The following is a 20,071-nucleotide window of genomic DNA, read 5'->3' as shown; positions in this document are numbered from 1 at the left end:
CTGACTTCAAAGTCTACAGATGAAAATTTTCAATCTCTTGATTTCTGACAAGATTCAGATTTATCACCATACAATTTGTATTATTAACTCTCACTACAAATGTATTTGAAATTCATAGATTTCCAAAATATCTAATCTCTAATGAGATATCCAACTTTGATTTATCCTTGCCCTCAAACTTCCAGAGATCTGCCTTAATAGAGGACATACAGGTATGAGACACTATAGCTAGGGAAAATAGATTTGGACTCAGTATATAAAGATAAAACACATGTTAATATACAATTATGCAGTATTGTGTAAACACGTCTGCACCACTTAATTTTAAATTATATTTATTCTTTTTCATAGGTTAGTACAGACAATTATTACTATTTACAAACTGAAAAACAACATAATAGATTTGGCTTTTTCCCCTCAAAAACGGAAAAAGTCTTAGTAGAATTTTATTTATTTCATACCAGTTGGTTGTGGCCTAGAGGTCTTTCAATTATGACACTGACAAAAAAAAAAGCAACAGCAACTGATTAATACTTAAAGAAAACAAAGTTACAATAATACGGTAAAAGGAAAGGTCAAACGCGCTGCAGAAGTCATTTTAAAAAAGAATTTTCAAACAGAAAATCCAATATAGTATAGTTTGTCCCTAACAACATGGAGCCCACTAATAAATACAGCAGTTCCAAATATACAAAGTTATAACAAAATGATACAATATTTATTGAGTAGCAACAAATTAAAGATTGACATAATATATGTAACTTAAATTCCTCTCCCCTTGATGGAGTGGCTTCTTATTCCTTAGACATAAAAGCTCAGTTCCTCAATAGAAATATGAAGTCTTCTCAGTAAAGGCACATGCTCATCTGCAAAATGAATGAATAAATATATGAATAACACTTGTCTATAAACACAAGGATATTATCCTTTGACTTGAAATTTTAATTATTCAAAATAATTTTATGCATTATATTGTAATAAACCCTCGCTTATATTCACAATAAAATTTTTCTCACAGAACATTAACAAATTATTTCAATGGGAATCAGACGATACAGTTTGTTGTTGTTATTGTTTCTTTTACAGTTTCGGCAACAGACATGTTTTCCATAAACACATACACTGGGATGTCTGATCACTTTTTCTTAAGTACTTATAGGAATACGAATCTTCATCTTTATTCACTCCTCACTGGGCCATATAAAGTATCTCAAAATATTGCACCTCGAGTTCTTTCTTAAATCTAGTAGTGAGGCACTTACAAGTCACTGGAGTCATCTACAACACAAATGCAATAGGATCAGATCGGTCATTTATTCAAAAGCCTGGGAATGTCTGGGAACATTCTTGACTGACAAAATCAGTCTTTGTTTTTGTTTTTCCATGACCTAACTTGGCCCCATCTATACCTTTTCCCATGTTGTACATTCAAAGCCTGAGAACAAGTGCACACTCACATAACACTACACACATCTGGAGCTTTCAACTCTCCCTGACACATCCCACAGGATCTCATCTGGCTGTCTCGTGCATTTTTAAAAATAACTGCAACTCAAGCATCACTTCATCAATACACCCTTCTCATCTGCTACACTTCATTCAGTCACACTTTCTCAGGAAAACCAGGACGGCATTACATGAGGAAAAATAAACCAAGCTCTACTTCCTGGAGAAATAACAGGTTACAAAGGTGGCCTGCTGGACTAGAGTCAGGGCCACAGGACACTGAGGGTACCTGGAGCTGAACGCTGTGCCTATTAAGAGAGATCGACACTGAAGCCGGAACACCACTAGAATGGCACTAGTACTCGATTTAAAAGCTGTCTCATTAATTTTGAGTTGTCTTCTAATCCATATCATTATAATAATTTTTTATTTTTGACAGAATTAAGCTTTCCACTCGTTCTTTGTGCTGTAAAGTTGTTTTACTCTTCCAATAGTGAAGTGAATTATTGACATTCTCTCTCAAGATTTTTTTTTTCAGAAGAGTGGTAGTTGTTTTAATGATAACATGCTATCTGATCTCCTGAGTTTTTCTGTCCAAAATAAGAGAAAATGCCACCCAGCATGTAAAGCCTGGCATGTTCTTCCCACGTTTATAGCTCCTACAGAATAGAGTGGACAAGGAAGACAGAAACACTCTGTACAAATGGTACAGAAGCTAACTTTATGAAACAGTAAGGAAGAAGAGTCCTCTTCCTCCCTGGAAATGATATGTATTTTAAAACAAACAGACAAAAAACCAAAAACCAACCAACCAAAAGGACAACAAAGAATCTGGGCAATAAAGGAGACCTTTATAACTGTTAACACAGTAGATGTAAGATACGATTGAAAAGTTATCACAATTGCTAGTACAGAGCCCAAGGTTCTTCAGACAGAAGGAAACAGAGAAAACCACAGGACTCCCCTTCCTTACTAATAGAATGGAGACACTTAGGTGAGGTATGGGACAGAATGGGAATGTTTATGATTTAGATGTAGCAAATAAATACCAAACAAACGGAATGAGATTGTAGCAGGATGAGAACTCTAGGTTATTTAAGTTCTCTTAGCCCCGATTTTCCTCCCTTGAACTATTTTACAAATTACTTCAGCAGAGCAGTCTGCTAGCACTCCTAGTAAAGAGGGTGGTGGAGTGTCTATTTAGTCACTCCTGTGATAGTTCTATACGTCAGGTTCCCAAGACAAAATGAATTCTTCCCTCCTAGTGAAATGTGCATCAATTTCTGAGATAGTGACTACGCTGACTATGCAGTAAATGTTGAATATTGTTTCTGCTAATAGAATGCAGATTCATTTTTAATTTTTACACAATACAGTAGTAAAAGTGAGACATGATAACTCCCACCTACAATCTTGGCATTTGGGGAGCTCAGGACAATCACTACAAGTTCAAGACCAGCTGTTTACATAGCAGTAATATATATGTGCGTGTTTGTGTGTGCGCGCGCATGTATGTGTGTGTATATAATTTTACATATATCATATACATATAAATAACACACATATATTAGTCTATACCGCTAGAAATATATGGATATTATATATAAGTAGTACAGACTACATGTCCATATCCATATATATATATATCCAATGGTACAGACTAGTATAATACACACACACACACACACACACACACACACACACACACACACACATATTCAATGCTACATTGGAAAACTATTAGGGTTGTACAAAATCCTATGTATTAATAAGATGCTGCCTTAAATTGTATTGACATAATATTAAAATAACCCACAAGCAGTGTTTTCTTCCTCTTTGTTACTCTGTCTTTTGCTGGATGTTTCCACTTTGGCCTCTTCCCACTTCCTACTGTTCCCTCTGTGTTGAATCCCTTCTGTAGGGCAAGCTGTCCAGTAGCTCCATTCATCTTTGTACAGATACAGATTAAGGAAGGAGAAGAGCTGAGAAACGTAGCCTCCTTCTTCCTGTCTCAGCGTTAAAGTCACTGCATTCAGTGGTGAGGACAGCTAGTAATGTACAGCAATAGAAGGAGCAGGCTTCACAGCGGACGCTGGCGACTGACAGCATGCGTTCTGTGCGGCCTGACTATGGTCATCAAATACTGGGCCATAAAGGGGAAATTAAAGTCAGCCTTCAAGGAAGGGACATAAAACTGTTGAAGTTTGGAATTTGTCATAGTATAAAAAGGATGAGATGCTGACTAGGATATTCTGATTTTTTTTCCCTTAGAACTATTGAAAATTTGATAGAAGTACTATAAAATGTTGCCCTAGGTTCTCAGTGGTAGCGTGTCTTATTAATATATGTGGAGATATCAACCTAAAAATTATTTAATAAGCTACCCTAGTAATATAAATTCTTAAGGATGATGTGCTAATGAAAGTAAATCTACTAAGTGTGACTTAGGTTAGATAATTTCATAAAATGCTTTTACTAAATCATTAGGAATTCTGTGAAAACATATTAAGTACATGGATAAGACATATATATGTTCTTTGTCTGAAATTCAGTCATCTCTGCTGCTATAATATATTTGCAAGCAAAATCTATGGCTTTATTTTTAATCTCTTTGCTTCTTTTATACTTCTTCACACAGACTTGATTCTTGTGTTTGCTTTCTTAATATGCCTTTATTCTTCTAATTTTTTATTTTATTTTAAGGTTCTATCATTCCCTTTTCACTGTCCAACCTCAAAATCTTTCCATATACCACAGCTTGCTCTCTTTCAAATTCATTACTCTTTTCATTTATTGTTATACTTACATGTATGTACAAGTGAACACATATGCATTCCTGAAGGCACATATACAACCTGCTCAGTCTATGGACAGTGTACACACATACAACAGGGCTGACTGACTGCTGTTGGATAACCAATGGGGGTGTTCTTCTCTGAGGAAGACTATTTCTTCCACTCTCAGCACTCCTTAGTTGGCTGTAGTCTTTTGTGTAGGCTTCAGGCCTGAGGCCTTCCCTTCTCTGGTTTGGGATGCCTGCTGATGCTGACTTTGCTGAGCTCCTCTTAAGCAGTTATGTTGGTGAGAATTTGTGAATGTAGCTTTTGACATTTCTAAAAACCAGTCTGACACAGAAGTCTTAATCCTTTTGCTCTTATAACCCTTACATTCAGAGTTGGAAACATAAACCTATATATGTGCCTATGTATGCACATAAGTATGTCCATTACAAAGCTGAGTGTATTACTCACAGTCTTACCAAAGAAAAAGCTCCACTCATGAATTCTAGCAGCCAACCAAGAAATACCAACCTAGCATAAAACACAAATGCAGAGCTGAGGAGTAGCTTCTACAGCACAAATCTGCTAGACTGTGAATTTAATCTGCATCAACACACATACACACACACACGCATACATGCACACACACACACAGGCACATACACACACATACGCACGGGCATGCCTACACACGCACACACACAAACACACACACACACACGCACACGCACGCACGCACACACACACGCACACACACACACACGCACACACACAGGCACACACACACGCACACACACACACACACACGCACACGCACACACACAGGCACACGCACAGGCACACACACACACACGCACAGGTACGTGCATGCACACACTAAAGGATGATGAACACAGAAACAATTCCACTGCATTCTGCTACTTTGTGTCCCTAACTATCCACCTTTGTTTCTCATTTTAAACCAAGTATTCAAATGTGAACATACGGAGGATGACTCACGTTCAAATTAGAACATATTTAACACAGATGAACTGATCCTCCAGCTGAGTTTTTCTTTGGAGGCAATCATGAACTGTAAATTTCATTTTACATCTTTCCTTTTTGTGAATGTATACAGCAAACATCTTATACATACCTAGCATAATTAAATATAAAATGGTCATTGTAGATGATAATAATGATAGTTCTACGGCGTAACTCAACTCTAAAGACTGTCTACTCAGCACTCTGACATGGCGCCCAAGGTCGTCTTCTATTTACCTAGTGTGTCTTTGGGCTCATGGCACTGCATGGTATTTTTCTTCTGATTCTAATATGAAGGTAAGTACAAATTACACACATTGACTATTAAAGGCAAGCTAACAAATTTAGCTGGCCCACACTTTAAAAAGAGACAGCCAATAAAACCAGTCTTACACAAAAACAGTAGACCCTTGCTACTCCTCTTGTTAGTCCATCAGAACCAGATAAGATCATCCATTGCTGAAGACAGCGCACATTCAAATCCATGATATGGAGACATCACGCTAGAACTGAGCCACGTTTTCTCCCTATTAGCTTTCTCGGGCTGGAAGGCACCATAAAGACTACTGGCACTCTAACTACCAACTCTCAAAGAGGAATCACAAATTTGGCCTGAGAGTTTTATTTGATCAATAAGAATTTCTGGGGGCATTGCTTGTGATTCACTATGTAGGAGATCTACATCCCAACAGGAGAGAAATCTTGGGGTCTAGACAAGGGTAACAAAAGTTGAGCGATTCCATTCTACATCAATACAAAAAGTAACCCTGCATGAACCTAAACAATTAAAATGACAGCCTGCACGGTATGGCCCCGGCTGTTAGACAGGACTTTAGCCCTCGACCAACAGAATGTATGCCTGGCATCCTAAACATAGCAAAACAAAATAAACAAAAGCCACATAGCTAAGAGCTTGGGAGCATAGGGCCCAGAGGGGATTCACTACTGTGGTTCAGATAAATTGACATGGAACCCACCACATTCTAAATGTTTATACCCATAGACAAATGTTACTCTTATTCTTAATCACAGACACATCTCTCTGCAAGGAATGATAGTGAGTGCAGAATCAGGGCTGCCCCAGGTGTTAACACGTAGTAGTTGAAAGCTTAGCCCTAAGCAGGGCATTTAAGCCACTCCAATGAAGCTCAGAAAACTTTTGAGAAGAGTAAGCGGAAGGAATACAATGGCTGGAAGTTAGACAGAAGGATGATGGGATGCTGTCTTCAGGATATGGCAAGCCATGGCGAAGAGCAGCTTATACCACTGCACCTGTAAATAGCCAGTCATGAACTGAGGCCTGATTCCTCCCGGCTGAGCTACTGCTACTAAACAACTCTGGTGACAGAGAGTCCTGCATGCAGTTACGGACCTCACTGTGAGACCACAATGCTGACACATTGTGTTCACAAGTCCAGGTGAAACTCACTGCAGCTGATCCAAATCAACAAGGCACGATTGTGGAAGAGAAACTTGTAACAAAGAGGGTGATAGGAACTCTAGGGGAGAGGGAGACAAGGTAGGGGTGAGGTCAGGTAGAAGTTACTACATCCATATATGAAACTGTCAAAGGATAAATTTCACCAAGCAAAAGATTTCTGTGTCCTCTGATTTATATGATTCTAGATTCTACCTTGCCTTCGAAAGAAATCCTGTGTGCTCTTAGCCTATCTTTCCTACCTGCTGGAACCTTTGTTGCCTCTTCTCATTCCATTTTCACTGATACTAATTCATATACCCTTGTAATTCTGTCTGTCCAAACACCCCAGGAAAGGTTTGAATGTGTTGTGGGACTAGATCTGAATACAGAGATTATAGCTATACCATGAAACAACAAACTTCTAGTCTTAACAGTTCCGTCAGGAAGTATTATATGCAAACCAAAAAAGTGAAATAAAATCATTTCAGACTGTAAAACTAAAAGCATGTTTACAAATGTTTCTCAAAAGCAAACATTGGCAAGCATATGCTTTGGTAATGCACACTGTAGAAATAAAACATGTCAGACATTAACACTGCGAAGAGAAAGCTCATGGTAGGGAATGTATACCATTGTTTATATCCATTTCAGCAAAGCCTTATGAATGAAACCCATGGCTTGGGCAAGACAAAGAACACTAAGCAGAACCCAGTAAAGTCCACTAGAATAACGCCTGCAAAATGATAGTGTACTTCAATTGTCTGGGCAAAGGTCTGCACCGTGACACACTGTAGCAACTTACCTTCTAGGATGATTGGCATCAAACAATGTATTGTCATCATCCTCATCGTCTTGTTCTAAAGGTGTCAATTCCATGTTTTCTATGTTAGTATCCAAAACACCGTACCTCCTAGTTTTGCGGTTTCTTCTTCTCATCCTAGTAAACCAACCAAATAAATAAATACAATTTGAATATAGCCTTATCTTTACTTTATATGTAACTGTAAACTAAAGAAATTAGTCTGTGTTTCCTATCAAGCACACCCTCAGTAAAACTGATAAAATGCAGTCATATTAAAACAATCAATTTAGCATGAAGGATTGCTGGTAATTCATTAAATAAACTCATTCCTATATATTCATATGGCTTCAGCATTTCTTCTGAACCTCTGTGAACTAAAGTTGAGTGATATTTGTTATTTTTATTTGTGTGTATGTATATGTGTGAATATGTATAAGTGAATAACATGTGTGTGAACGCTCCATAACCCAGAAGGAAGAGGGGGCCACATTCCTGCAGCATAGCTACAACTGGTTCTGAAATACTCCACATGGGTCCTGGAAACAACTCAATGTCTTGTGGAAGAACAGCAGTCATCTTAACTGCTGAGCCGTCTCTCCAGCCCACAGGGCTACTTTTGCAAGCCTTCCTTCAGATACTAACGCTTTCTGAGGCGCTCTGGTTCCAACCTTTATCTCTTGTCTTTGATGTCTTCTCATTGACGGACACAACTACGTATTGCTATTACCACCCAAAAGCTGGGCACTGAACGTCCTAGACATACAATTAGATTTAGATTAGTGGCTCATAACCTAGACTACACATCAGAATCACCTGAGAGCTTTAAAATGATCATACTTGGGGCATGAATAACCCAAAAATTTCAGGAATAGAAACTCAGCATCACGAAGCTGGTGACTTCTGACTCAGAAATCCAAACTATGATGTTACATTTGATACCTGAGAATATAACACAATAGTGTTAACACTATAGAGAGGCCATGCAGTGAGTGTTGTACAAGGACTTGCTGGCGATTTGAAACAAAACAAAAAATATTTCAGCAAGTGATCACAAGTAAAATTTATTTTACTTAAATTATAATTTACTCAGCTTAACATATTAACTGATATTTAGAATATTCAATTCAGTTCCAATGGCAGAGTATTAAGAGCCCCCTCAAAAGAAACTGACAATCCTAGGGGTTGGGGATTTAGCTCAATGGTAGAGTGCTTGCCTAGCAAGCACAAGGCCCTGGGTACGGTCCCCAGCTCCGGAAAAAAAAAAAAAAAAGTAACTGACAACCCTGAAAGACAAGTACCTGTATATTTATGCATAGATGCACACAATAAAATCAAGTGTTTGCACCATATTAACCAATAGACACTATATTAGGTTTTTGAGTATAAAATGTCTATTCTCAGCTATCAAAGTTTGTGAGCTATTACTACATCTGCAGAAAAATATGATTTCCACAAGTCATTTCTTATAGACTTATCTTTATATCTACCTGAAGGTGATGAAGTAATAAACTAGTTTCAGAACAATATTTAACATAATAAAGGCTTTAACTAGAAAGAACAAGACAGTATAAAGTATAAAGTAGCATTATATAGTAAGAAATTACATGCTTAAACTAGCAAATGACAATGAAAAATGTGTTGATGTATAAATCAACACACAGACGTTTGCCCACATTCTCGCAAGTCATATAAAACACAATCCGAAGTTTTTGCTTCTATTTGGGTTTTATGGGCCAATATGATTTCTGTCACATATCTGTCTTAATATTTTGTATTGTTTATAATCCTTAAAAATTCTTTTGTCTAGGACTTTATAAGAACTTGCTGGCAGATGGGATTTAACTTGTTTACTAAGCTAAATATAGACTTCTTAAAGTGCTTCACAGAAAAGCTATCAACATTACTATGGAAAGAAGAAAAAAATGAAGGGAAGTAAGTAGTCACTATTGGTTTCTTTCACTTAAGGATGGGTAACTGAGGCGCTCCTTAAATATCTGTGATGCTTCACATGCGCTCACACAGCAGCTGACACGAGCACAGACTGTGGATTCAGACAGTTCTACCAGAGCCTCTTTCTCCTTGGCAATTCTTTCAGTGGGTTTTCTAAACCACATGACTTCCTAGCCTAGAGTTTTAGTCAAAGAGGATCTTGATGTCATGTGAACATATCTTGGGTAACAACTTACCACTCCCATGTAGAACAAATGAGCAGCATGCTAGGACCCTGGGTTAACTCGGCTAATGCTTTAACTGTGGTAAGTCGTCACAAGTTCAGTGATGTCTCAATCTCAGCAAACAGGTAAAGCAGCTAACATCATACGCCATTCCCAGGTATGATACAAACACCAGGGTGCACTGACAGGAACTCAGCGTGTATATAATCTGGGCATATTCTCTCTGTAGTTTACACTGTAGATGTATTCAGTAACATATGTAAATACTATCCTTCAAACATCTCTTAAAAACAAGAGCCTATTCATACGAGAATAATTAAGGGCTAAATAATAATAGTGTGAGATGCAGCTAGATTAATGTAAATTTACCAATTAATATATGTATTAACTCACATGAAAATTAAATAAAACTTAAAGGTCTTATATTAATAGAATAATTTGAAATGTCATTTATCTAAAAATGTCTTTCCTCACTCTAGTGGTTTATTCAATGATGCTCACATGTCATGACAGCTACTGTTAACACCCATGCTTCTTAACTGGCCTGCCCAGGGACCCTGCAACACACAGGATATGTCATCGCTAGCTGTCAAGATGTGACACATTTCCCCAACACTTATCCACTGACCATGAGTCATATATCCTCCCTATGTGCATGTGTTATATCCCCTTATAAAAAGCCAGTGCCTCCTCTCCCTACTCTCTTCCCTCCTCCCCCTCACCCACAGGCAGTGTCAGTACACCTCCATCCCCCCATAAACCCATCACGTGCGATCTGCTGTATGGTCTGACTTTTTCCATCGGTAGCTTAGATGCTAAGAGTTATACCACATAAAAATATCAACTGCTATATAAACAGAACTACATGTAGTGGTATTTCTAAAGGAAAATTAAAAAAACAAAAACTGTAAATTCATTGTGATGGCCCAATGAACTATTTAAAATGTTAAGTATAAGATATAGACTTTAATAAAGAAAAATATTAAGGTAAAAATGCTATTTTTATCTTTTACTATCCAGTTTACATTACTTTTCAATCAAAATCTAAATGAGACTTTGAATCCACTCCTTATATTCTTTGCTTTCATACAGATAAATGTGCTAATAATTATATATTCACTAATATGCATACTTTTCAATTCGGCATAAAAAACACATATTGTAACACAAAGGTATATTTTGTGCCTCATGAATATTAGAAATATTACCTAAAATAAGCAGAGGAGTATGGAGTACTGAACTGGCAGAAAAAGACAGTAAAACAGTAATCCATACTCAGGCACAGTTAATCACAGCATAAGCCATTCAAGTGGATGTCTTAACATAAATGCAGATTCCTTAATGTTTCACTAAATATATCCAGTTCAGTCAGAACTCTCTTTGTTTCAATAATATGCATCAGTCATTTATTACTGAAGTAAGCTTGATAAAATTTTATGTGAAAACATTTGATGCCACATAAAATAAACACAACAGCATTTCACTTTACCACTCAGTGGAGATGAGAACACCTGACTTGGTTCACGAATGTGTTCCTTTTCATTTTCTTCTAATGGAATATGTGTCAGGACTGTATTAAGTATGAACTAATGTAACTAGCTGAAATTTTGTTTCATAATACATTCAAGCTGGAATGAGGAATATGCAAATCACTCCTTGAGGTGGTTCACAGCTGCTACATCTCAACTGGCCAAAGGTGGAGTCAGGAGGAGTTGGAGGGCACAGCCTGGCTCGGTTAGACACTGAACTGGAGGAGGCCATCTGCTACATGCCACCATGTCCCAGACGAACATAAACGAATAACCAACCAAACGCAGAAAAAGAATTCATCAAACAGGGAATTGATGAAAAAGCAAGATACTCTAAATAAAGAGAAAAAGACCAAGAAGGAGCGATGCTGCCAAGGCCAACCAAGCACATCCTGTTGTGTGCACCGCTGACAGAAAGCTGTGAGGATGCATGCAAGGGGACCAAGTACTTACAAACTGTCCTCTGTGTGACTATGCTCAATTAACTCAGCCTGCTACAGTTAGAAGCCAGGCTATGAGAAGGAAATGAAAGATGAGGAGATGACCGGGGTATGTCAGATAAGAGCAGGCATGTGCAGGGTGGGCTGCCATAGATAAAAGCTCTCAGGAGCCCTGCCCACGTTACTCCTACTGAGTGTTAGATAATCCTCGCTGTCTTCTGGTTCTTTGCTTTCTGAATTCCTTCAAATGTTCCTTCTCTATTGCTCCTTTCCCAGGGCTGGCATTTAAACACAACTCAACAGATTATTCTTGAATGCACATCTTTTTATAAAGTAATCCAAAACTTCTCTCTGCCTGTAGGAAGCACAGCTTGGAGTGAGCACTGTAGAAACCAGACTGTCAATTACATGGGTCTATTTTCTTCAACAGAAGGGGCTGAATGAAGCCTGGTCTTCTGGGATGCAGAGTGGAAGTGGTCAAAGAACCATGCTATCCGATTGTACCAGGAGTAGCCTCCACCTCAATCCCCCATAGCCCGGTGTAGTTCAGGCTTTGTCTCGGTGACTGGAACCCATCCTCATGAAAGAGGTCCTGTGTACTTTGCATCCTCACCAATAAAATCTACCCTTAAACTTATTACAGCTCTGTCGGCCAATTAAACTCATTCCTATTGTAAAGGTCATGAGGACTTTGCTAGGGAGTTTCTATGCAGCAAGGCCTAAGGCTTTGCTGTGATAATTGCCATATTTGGAAACCTCTTCCAAAGTTTCACTGTGTATAAATATGTAAGAATAAACCAGAGAGCCACTCTGGAAGTTAACTGAAAGTCTGAACTGACATTTTCACTTTGTCTAGATCATCTCCCTGACACATGAATAGACAGTTATGATTACTAACAGTAGCACTGAGAGTAATAAACAGCTAAGACATGAAGTGCTCGAAAGGTTTGTACAGTGCGCACCTGCAACCCCAGTGCTAAGGGGACGAAAGAAGGAAGAGCAGGGGCCAATTTCAGCCTCTACTACTCAGGGAATTTGAGACCAGCCTGAGCTACATGAGGTAAAACACTGTCTGAAAAAGAGAAAGAAACCCTCAAAAGTATTCTGTATAATTATAGGAAAAAAGAGGTAGATTTTCAGATCACATGGAAAAACAAGGAAAACAATAACCATTATCTCCCTCCAAACCCAGTAATGGCTGTTACCTGGCAGAATCTGTGCTGTTTTAGGTGGACCCTTAACTAGTCCCCACAGTTAGATACCTTCACTTAACTAGTCCTCACAGTCAAATACCTTCACTTCCCGACTCACAGATCCGAGCTGAACTTTGAGGACAGCATGGAACTTGCACGTCAAGTTGGGAATAGACAGCACACGGGGCTGTGTGGTCTTTTCTGTTCTCCTAGCCAGGTGCCCTTCGGTGTAGCCTGTTAGGAAGGCAGCCTCCTTGCTGCCCAAATCCTCACTATGTTCTGCTTTGTTCTGTTTCCTTTGACGGCTTGATATCTCAAAACTCTAGTAAATTCCATCACGTAGCCAGTCTTGTCTAGTCTGTCTTCCTTCCTTCATTCCTTCCTTCCTCCCTCCCTTCCCTCCTCCATGTTTTGTAGGAGAGAAGGGTGAGAAAGGATATTTCTGCTGAGAAGCTCAATGAAATACCTACTACTTTTCCTAGGAGAGTACTTACATTCTCGGTCTGCTCAGGCCTACTTAAATACTTTGCTAATATTTGGGTGTAAGCACTGTGCTCCTTCCTATCGGAAATGTGTTCAGTAAAATAGCCACTCTGCTCTGGGTTCTGCTCTGGGTTTCCTAGTCCTCTCCAGTAATTTCATTACACACGGATGACTGACAGGCTACACCGTCTCATCACTGACATCTTGAGGGAAGGCCACACAGCATAGTGCACACTGCCTAATTTCACAGTTTGCATAAACATTCAGGAAAGTTTCATCCCTCAGAAAAGTAGCTTTCTGAGGAGTCATACTTGTTAAATATCCGTTAATGCACTTTCACCTCCCTTGATACAAAACCAGAGCACAAAGGACACTTTCAAAGGCTATCTAAGCAACTGGACGCTTTAAAAATGGAGAACTTCTCATCTTACCTACTGCTAGTTCTTATTACAAGGCCTAGTACTGACAGGCACTGAGCAATCCTTACTAAATTAATGGCAGTGACTAATAGATATAAATAGCAATGCAGGCTTTCTATCTTCGTCACTGTCTAAACTGAATTTCCATCAATGACTTAATTTTATAATTAGTGGTAAAACTCATTCAGTAAGTCACAATTTTAAGGAAGCAGATAAGAAGCTGGGCGTGGCAGCAAACAGTTTAATTCCACTGCAGACAGAGGTTGGTGCCTCTCTCGGTTTAACACTGCCTTGCTCTCCACACCAAGTACTAGGCCATCTGGGTGGCATAGTGAGACTCCAAATACATATGGATAGATAGGTAGATAGGTAGGCAGACAGATGGCAGACAGACAGAGAAATAGAAATAAAAAGGAATCAGATAAACAAGACAATGTATACCAGTTAGTAGTTGGTTTAAAATACAGTCATTCTCAGACTCTATCTAGCGAACCAAGAAAATCTTTGAAGGGTGGAATGTCGGGTTAACATAGCACACAAAATTAATTTATTTTCAGTTTAATACAGTAATGAATATCAATAAATACTAAAGTTCTCTTACTTTTTCAATTTGCAAAGTTTTAAAAAGTAAACATTCAACAAAACACATATTTCACACAGAAACATTACCAATTTCATTTTTTTCATAAATCGGCTGGCCATTTTCACGTACACTATCACCCTAAATAAAATATATTTGTTAAAAGAGACGCTAGCCACAGGATATGTTAGGTTCAGGCAGACCTGGACTTGGGCAGGTCCCAAGTGCATGCTCCAGATAAACCACTTAGCCTTGTTCAGGCGCAACTGATATTCAGAAGAATATTACCTACTTTGAGGATGTTTGCAAGAATTAAATAGAAAATGTACTCCTATTCTGACATGGCAGCTGACACACATCAATCGGCGATTAATACTGACTGGTTTATGCACATATAGGTAAAATCAATTGGCGATTAGTACTGACTGGTTTATGCACACGCAGGTAGAATCGCCAATAGTCTTAGTTACAAAGTCAGATTCTTTGAAGGAAGCCTTGTATTAGTTTTCAAGGTTCTAGTAAATGGTTAAAATTATATTAATGCTCTGCAGTTTCTTTATGCTAAGTAGTAACAGAACACAGACATAATTTTTATATCTGTTTTTAATTGCTGCCAATAGCTGTACATACATATTGCCCCTATCACCCAAAGAAGGCAAGATGGGAAGGTAAGACGGACCACTAGCAATGGGCTGCACTTTTTAATTATCTGTGAACAGTTTGATGAATGTCCCTGTGCTCTTTATGTGAGCGCCGTGGGGGCACTAATGCTGATTTATTTCAAAATGGTACTGCGATTGCCCAGTGTGGGCAGCTGAACAAATATTGACGGGCTGAGTAAGGACGATCAATGCAGAGTTTGGTGCCACCACTTCAAAGAGTTCTTTATCTCTATTTCATAGAGTTCTGTGACTGGAGAAGTCAAGGAGCTTCCCAAGGAAGGGAAAGTAGAAGCATCACAATGAATAAACACGACACAGCGTGACAGAAAAAACAAAAAAGAATGCTTAAGACAAGAACAATTAATCATAAATTTATGATAGAAACTTTTTTAATATATAATCAACATATACCCTTAAAATTATAATAACCCTCTATGGTTGTTTTCTGGTCTTACACAGTTTACTATAGGAAGAAAGTCCTACAAAGAAAGAAATTCCGTTGTGATTGAGTATTTCTTTGTTCCATCAGCAAATAGCAATACCGTTTAAGTTTCTAATCCTCACCACTCACCTAAAGCGTGAACTGAGGCCAACCCTTCAAGCAACGTTATTCTCTCTAAACACTGTGCAGAGCTAGCAAGGCTAGCAGTGGGCGTACAGTAAAGAACAGAGCAGACAAGACACATATTCAGAGAGAGGGTGTGTCCTTATATGAAGTTTAATTTGCTCCTACGGTACTCCAGCGATGTATTCAAGTTCCTCTACAGAAAGAATGTCACTGCTTGGAGTAATTCTATACTGCCAAAATAAGTTATTTCTACCCAAGTATTTGTGATGCTGAGTTAGATTAAGACAAAACATTTTCAAAGTCTCGTAGAGTTTGACATAATAAAATTTCCCAACGAAAATAATCAGTTTGTCCCCACGTCATCGGTTATGGAAATGGTTCGGGAACGGATTCCTCGGCACAAATAAGCCTCTCTGGTTCTCTGTCACACATATTTTGGGAAAGGCGCCAGAGTGAGCAACCACCATAATGAGGATAAAAAGCACAATCTGGAAGGAAAGAGGAAGAGTTCTGGATATACCCAGATTTAGTCAGCATCAACTAAGCTTTGGATGTTAGACAGCCAACTAAATGTAGAACTTGGAGTACACCAACGGGTTAGACGCTGCCTGAAGTATGCAGTTTTTATCAGCAACAGTGCTAAATCTGGCTCTCTCTTCTCATACCACAGGATACGGAATCATCCGAGAATCAGAAAAGGGTGAGTCCTTTCAAGATGTACTGAAAGGAACACAGAGAGGTGATAGCAGTGACCATTTTTACAGAAGATGCCAAGTAAGGGAGGACAAAATAAAAACACAAGAACAAGCAGCACGTCAAGGAAATGGTCAGTATAGCCATGCTTTCTATAAAGGATAACATGGTCCTGACAGGAATTATGCACAGTATTAAATAAAAACTACATAGTAAAAATGATTTAATTCTCCGCTAAGATTTCTTAAGTCTCACTTTGGTGGTCGTAAGCTTTTAATAACTTCTGAATACTAACTTCCCAGTGACAAAGTGACAAGTTTTCTGAACTTTGTAAATCAACAGTTTCTAGCTCAATGACACTGTTTATGTGAGGTGCTCTTAAGTGCTTTAAATTCCTTTCCATTCTTAAAACTTATTAAAGAATTCGGGAGGCTATGTAGATTCTGACCTGATCTGAACAAAGAAAACACTTGATTTAAAAACCTTAACCCTTAAGTTAGCTGTTCTTAAAACCAAAAATAGTGAAAAGAATGACTTTTTTTGTCTTCAAAAATCTATTTAACATTTGTCCTAAACCATGTATAAAAAATAAAAAAATGGGAAAAAGGAAAAGATACCATAGATTGTAAAATTTTTGTCTGCATCCAATCATTTGTAATATTTGGTTAATGGATATAAAGAAAATCCACCAGCAAGAACGTATCACCTTGGCAAAGAAGGGATCAATTTAATACACAATTTTTGATTGTTCTTTAAGAAGATATACAACACTAACTAGACAGGGCGGACTTCCTTGCTATCAGTTTCAATGTAGAATTTCAAACCTTACCAGTAAAGTGTTTGTATTTTATACACTTGTAAGATAATGTATTATTTGGAAAACAAATGTAAAACTGTAGCTAATGAAGATGTGTAAAAGGAACAAATTCTGTAAGATTCTTTGAGACAAGTCATGTTGGTTTTCCATTCACAAACACCTTTTAAAAACACTAAATTCTGTTTTGGGGATTTAAAGACATATTAACTAATGCAGTGTGTAGTTATGGGGAAAGTGTGAAGTAATTTGGAAAACAGGAAATAAATAAACCAGTACAAATCTCACAAAATACCATCTGTTCTTACTTTAGGGAAAGGAAAAACCATTAGCTTTTCCACAGCTGTTCTCTTGGCTACCCCCTTCTGGTGGGGTCTTCTCTATTTGATACCTCTCCAGAGATGTAGTACCCAATAAACTGAGTACAAGTTACTTAGGGATAGATCAAGGGCTCCATCTAAGAAACACAACTGGTAAGTTTTGCAGAAGTGAAAGGTCCGTTAGGTCTTTCTGGTTTTACTTTCGTGGTACCCTGACTGACAAATAGGAGTGCATTCTAACAGGCGACAGCACTGACAGGTGAGTTACACCAAGTGCAGAGTAGTATGTAAAGTATCGCACAGCAGTGTTGTCAAAATTTCAGGGGATGGGAGAGCACTTCCACTTCGGGGTATATTAAGGCAGAGGCAAGTCTCACAGAGCAAGATGCTGAAGGTAGGTTACTGAATTACAGATGAAAGGCAACAGCTGGTGTCACCTGCTAAGGTAGCACAGGCCATTAAGACAGCCAACCAGAAGGTCCTAGATTCCAGCCCCTGACGCTGGGGACTGGGGACCAGAGAAGGGGGTGAGTGAAGCCCAGGTTACAAACATTCTCCCTGCTTCACACAGCAGGCCTCCTGTCAGCCAGCTCTAGGCCTCAGGGGATGCCCATCGAGGCTATGCCTCACCTGACGGTCCTGACCACGAAGTACACCAGCACCGCGGCGCTCACCACCACCAACACGGTCAGGGCCCTTTGGGTCATGGGCTTGTCGCTAGGATTGGGACTCACGGCCAGGCTGCCACCCAGAGAGCTTTCTCCGGCCTTCCCTTCAGGACCGTCCGCCTCGGACGCCGCCCCGGGAATGCTGCCATTGCGGCTCTCCGCGCCTCGCGGCCCGGCGCCTTCAGACTGAGCTTGGCCTCGCGGCTGGGCCGCGGTGGGTCCGGGAGGCAGCGGCGACAACGTACGCGGCCCGGGTTCGAGAGGCTTGGACTCCTGCACCGCCCTGGGCACAGTCGACGGTAGCACCACGGACTGGTTCAGCGCGGGCAGCAACAGCAGCACGAAAGCCGAGGCCAGGAAGTGGCAAGGCCCGGAGCAGCCGCGCCGGGTCGGCATGGTCTCCACGCCGGCCTCTCAGCACGCCGCAGCCGCCGGGCCGGCCTCCCGGTCCGCAGCGCCGACCATGGGCGCGCCGGAACCGCAGAGCCCACTCTCCGGCGGAGAGCAGGTGGCTGAGACTGCGCCGGGCGGCTTCGGCGGCGGCGGCAGCGGCGGCCTGCGGGGACAACCGGAAGTTCGTACATCTCCGCAGCCACTGCTGCTACGGACGCCTCCGGTTGCTAATATGTAGGGGCGGGCCGCGCTCAGTGACGTCAGGGTGTTCGAGCCTATTGCGCACGCGTGGCTGTGGGACCCTCAGCCGGGCGGTCTATTCCAGGCTTTCCATTCTTCATGAGTCTTCCTTTAGTGAGACAGCTAGGCTGGAATGGGTCACCTGAACAAGACGAAAGAATGTGGGGAAACGTGAGCGATACCAAACTCGCTTTAATTTCCTTGATGCCGAACTTCCAAACTGCACCTAATCAGTAAACACTAGCTCTCTCTTACAAACTTTAAAGAGAGCTTTTCCTAGCTTTAAGGGTTCCGACTTTCCTTGGAATCTTTTACTTTAGAAAATGTAGAGTTATTTATTCCGATTCTCCTCCTTTAAAATGTAAATATTTGTAAAATAAAACCCTCTTGTCGGTTTCCAGGGACCTACAGTCATTCTTTTGAAATATGTCCCTATTTACTAGTTTCTGCTTATGGGGTGCCTTAAGCTGCAAAACTATCCCAGGACTTAATAGAAGACCGAAAGTTTGCATATTAACTTAGCAAACACATAAGGCTGTATTTTCAGAACTTGAGATCAAAGTTTTGTACTCTTCATTTGAATAAAGTTGTCTTTATCTACGATTTCCATTAAGTAACACTGACACAAAGCAGACACCTGCTTGGGGCACTGGGAAAGGGATTGAATATAAATATGCTTAGTTTTTTTTCTTGAGCTTTCTTTCAGTTTTATAATAGACAGAATTTTAGCTTTCTCAAACATCTGTCAAGAGTCAGCTACTTAAGACTGGAACTATAATATAGTCCATGTCCTGGTAGCTCTCAGGATCACTCTGAAGACCCGCAGTAGCTACTGAGGACTTATGAAAGTATTCAGTGTGGATTCTTTCTCTTGCCCTCACCCTCCTGTGTCTTGTTTTGTGACCTTAGGACACAGGTTAATTGAGAGTGAAGTCATCATGACTTAAAATACTATTTACTTTTGGACAAGAGCCATTAGAAAGTGAAAAATCTTTCATGTCCTTAAAAAAAAAAATCACAGCTGAAGACATGTTCTAGACAGCCTGCACCCATCTTAAAATGAGGTACGAAGCAAGACAAGTGTCTGTGAATTCTACCTAATTCTGCAGCCATTTTCAACCAAGAGCTGAGGTATTTTCCCTTGTGAAGGCTAACAAAGCTTCATTTATGCTTAGCATCCAACTTGGTACCCACTAGCCATTTGTCTCCGACTCCAGTCCCTTGAAGATAAGGTCCCAGTAACCCTGTCTCAGTAACCACATATAGAAATGCACAGCCATGAGATTATGATATGACCAGCTGCTCTTTTGATTGTGTGCTTTGCTTACGCAGATACCAAAAGATTGTTTGGCCTTACCCACTTAAGCTTGGCAGAACAGATCCGTTTTCAGTTGCTTGCATAAATATTGAAGATCTTATGGTTT

At 39.7% G+C, this 20,071-nt stretch overlaps 1 protein-coding gene across 2 annotated transcripts; it reads right to left on the bottom strand.

The window, feature by feature from the left end:
* Positions 1 to 318: 318 nt before the first annotated feature.
* Fam174a (family with sequence similarity 174, member A) lies at positions 319 to 18,584 on the bottom strand. 2 transcript variants are annotated; one of them, NM_001012350.1, is given in 3 exon segments: positions 319 to 866; positions 7,472 to 7,606; positions 17,977 to 18,473. In NM_001012350.1, coding segments are annotated over 3 exon segments (573 nt in total). In that variant the 5' UTR covers positions 18,411 to 18,473; the 3' UTR covers positions 319 to 862.
* Between the last annotated feature and the right edge of the window lie 1,487 nt (positions 18,585 to 20,071).

This window comes from Rattus norvegicus, chromosome 9 (genome assembly GCF_021556685.1).
Source record: "Rattus norvegicus strain SHRSP/BbbUtx chromosome 9, alternate assembly SHRSP_T2T, whole genome shotgun sequence".
Taxonomy (NCBI): Eukaryota; Metazoa; Chordata; class Mammalia; order Rodentia; family Muridae; genus Rattus; species Rattus norvegicus.
The sequence above is the reverse complement of the archived record's forward strand: the minus strand, read 5'-3'. Positions and strand labels throughout refer to the sequence as shown.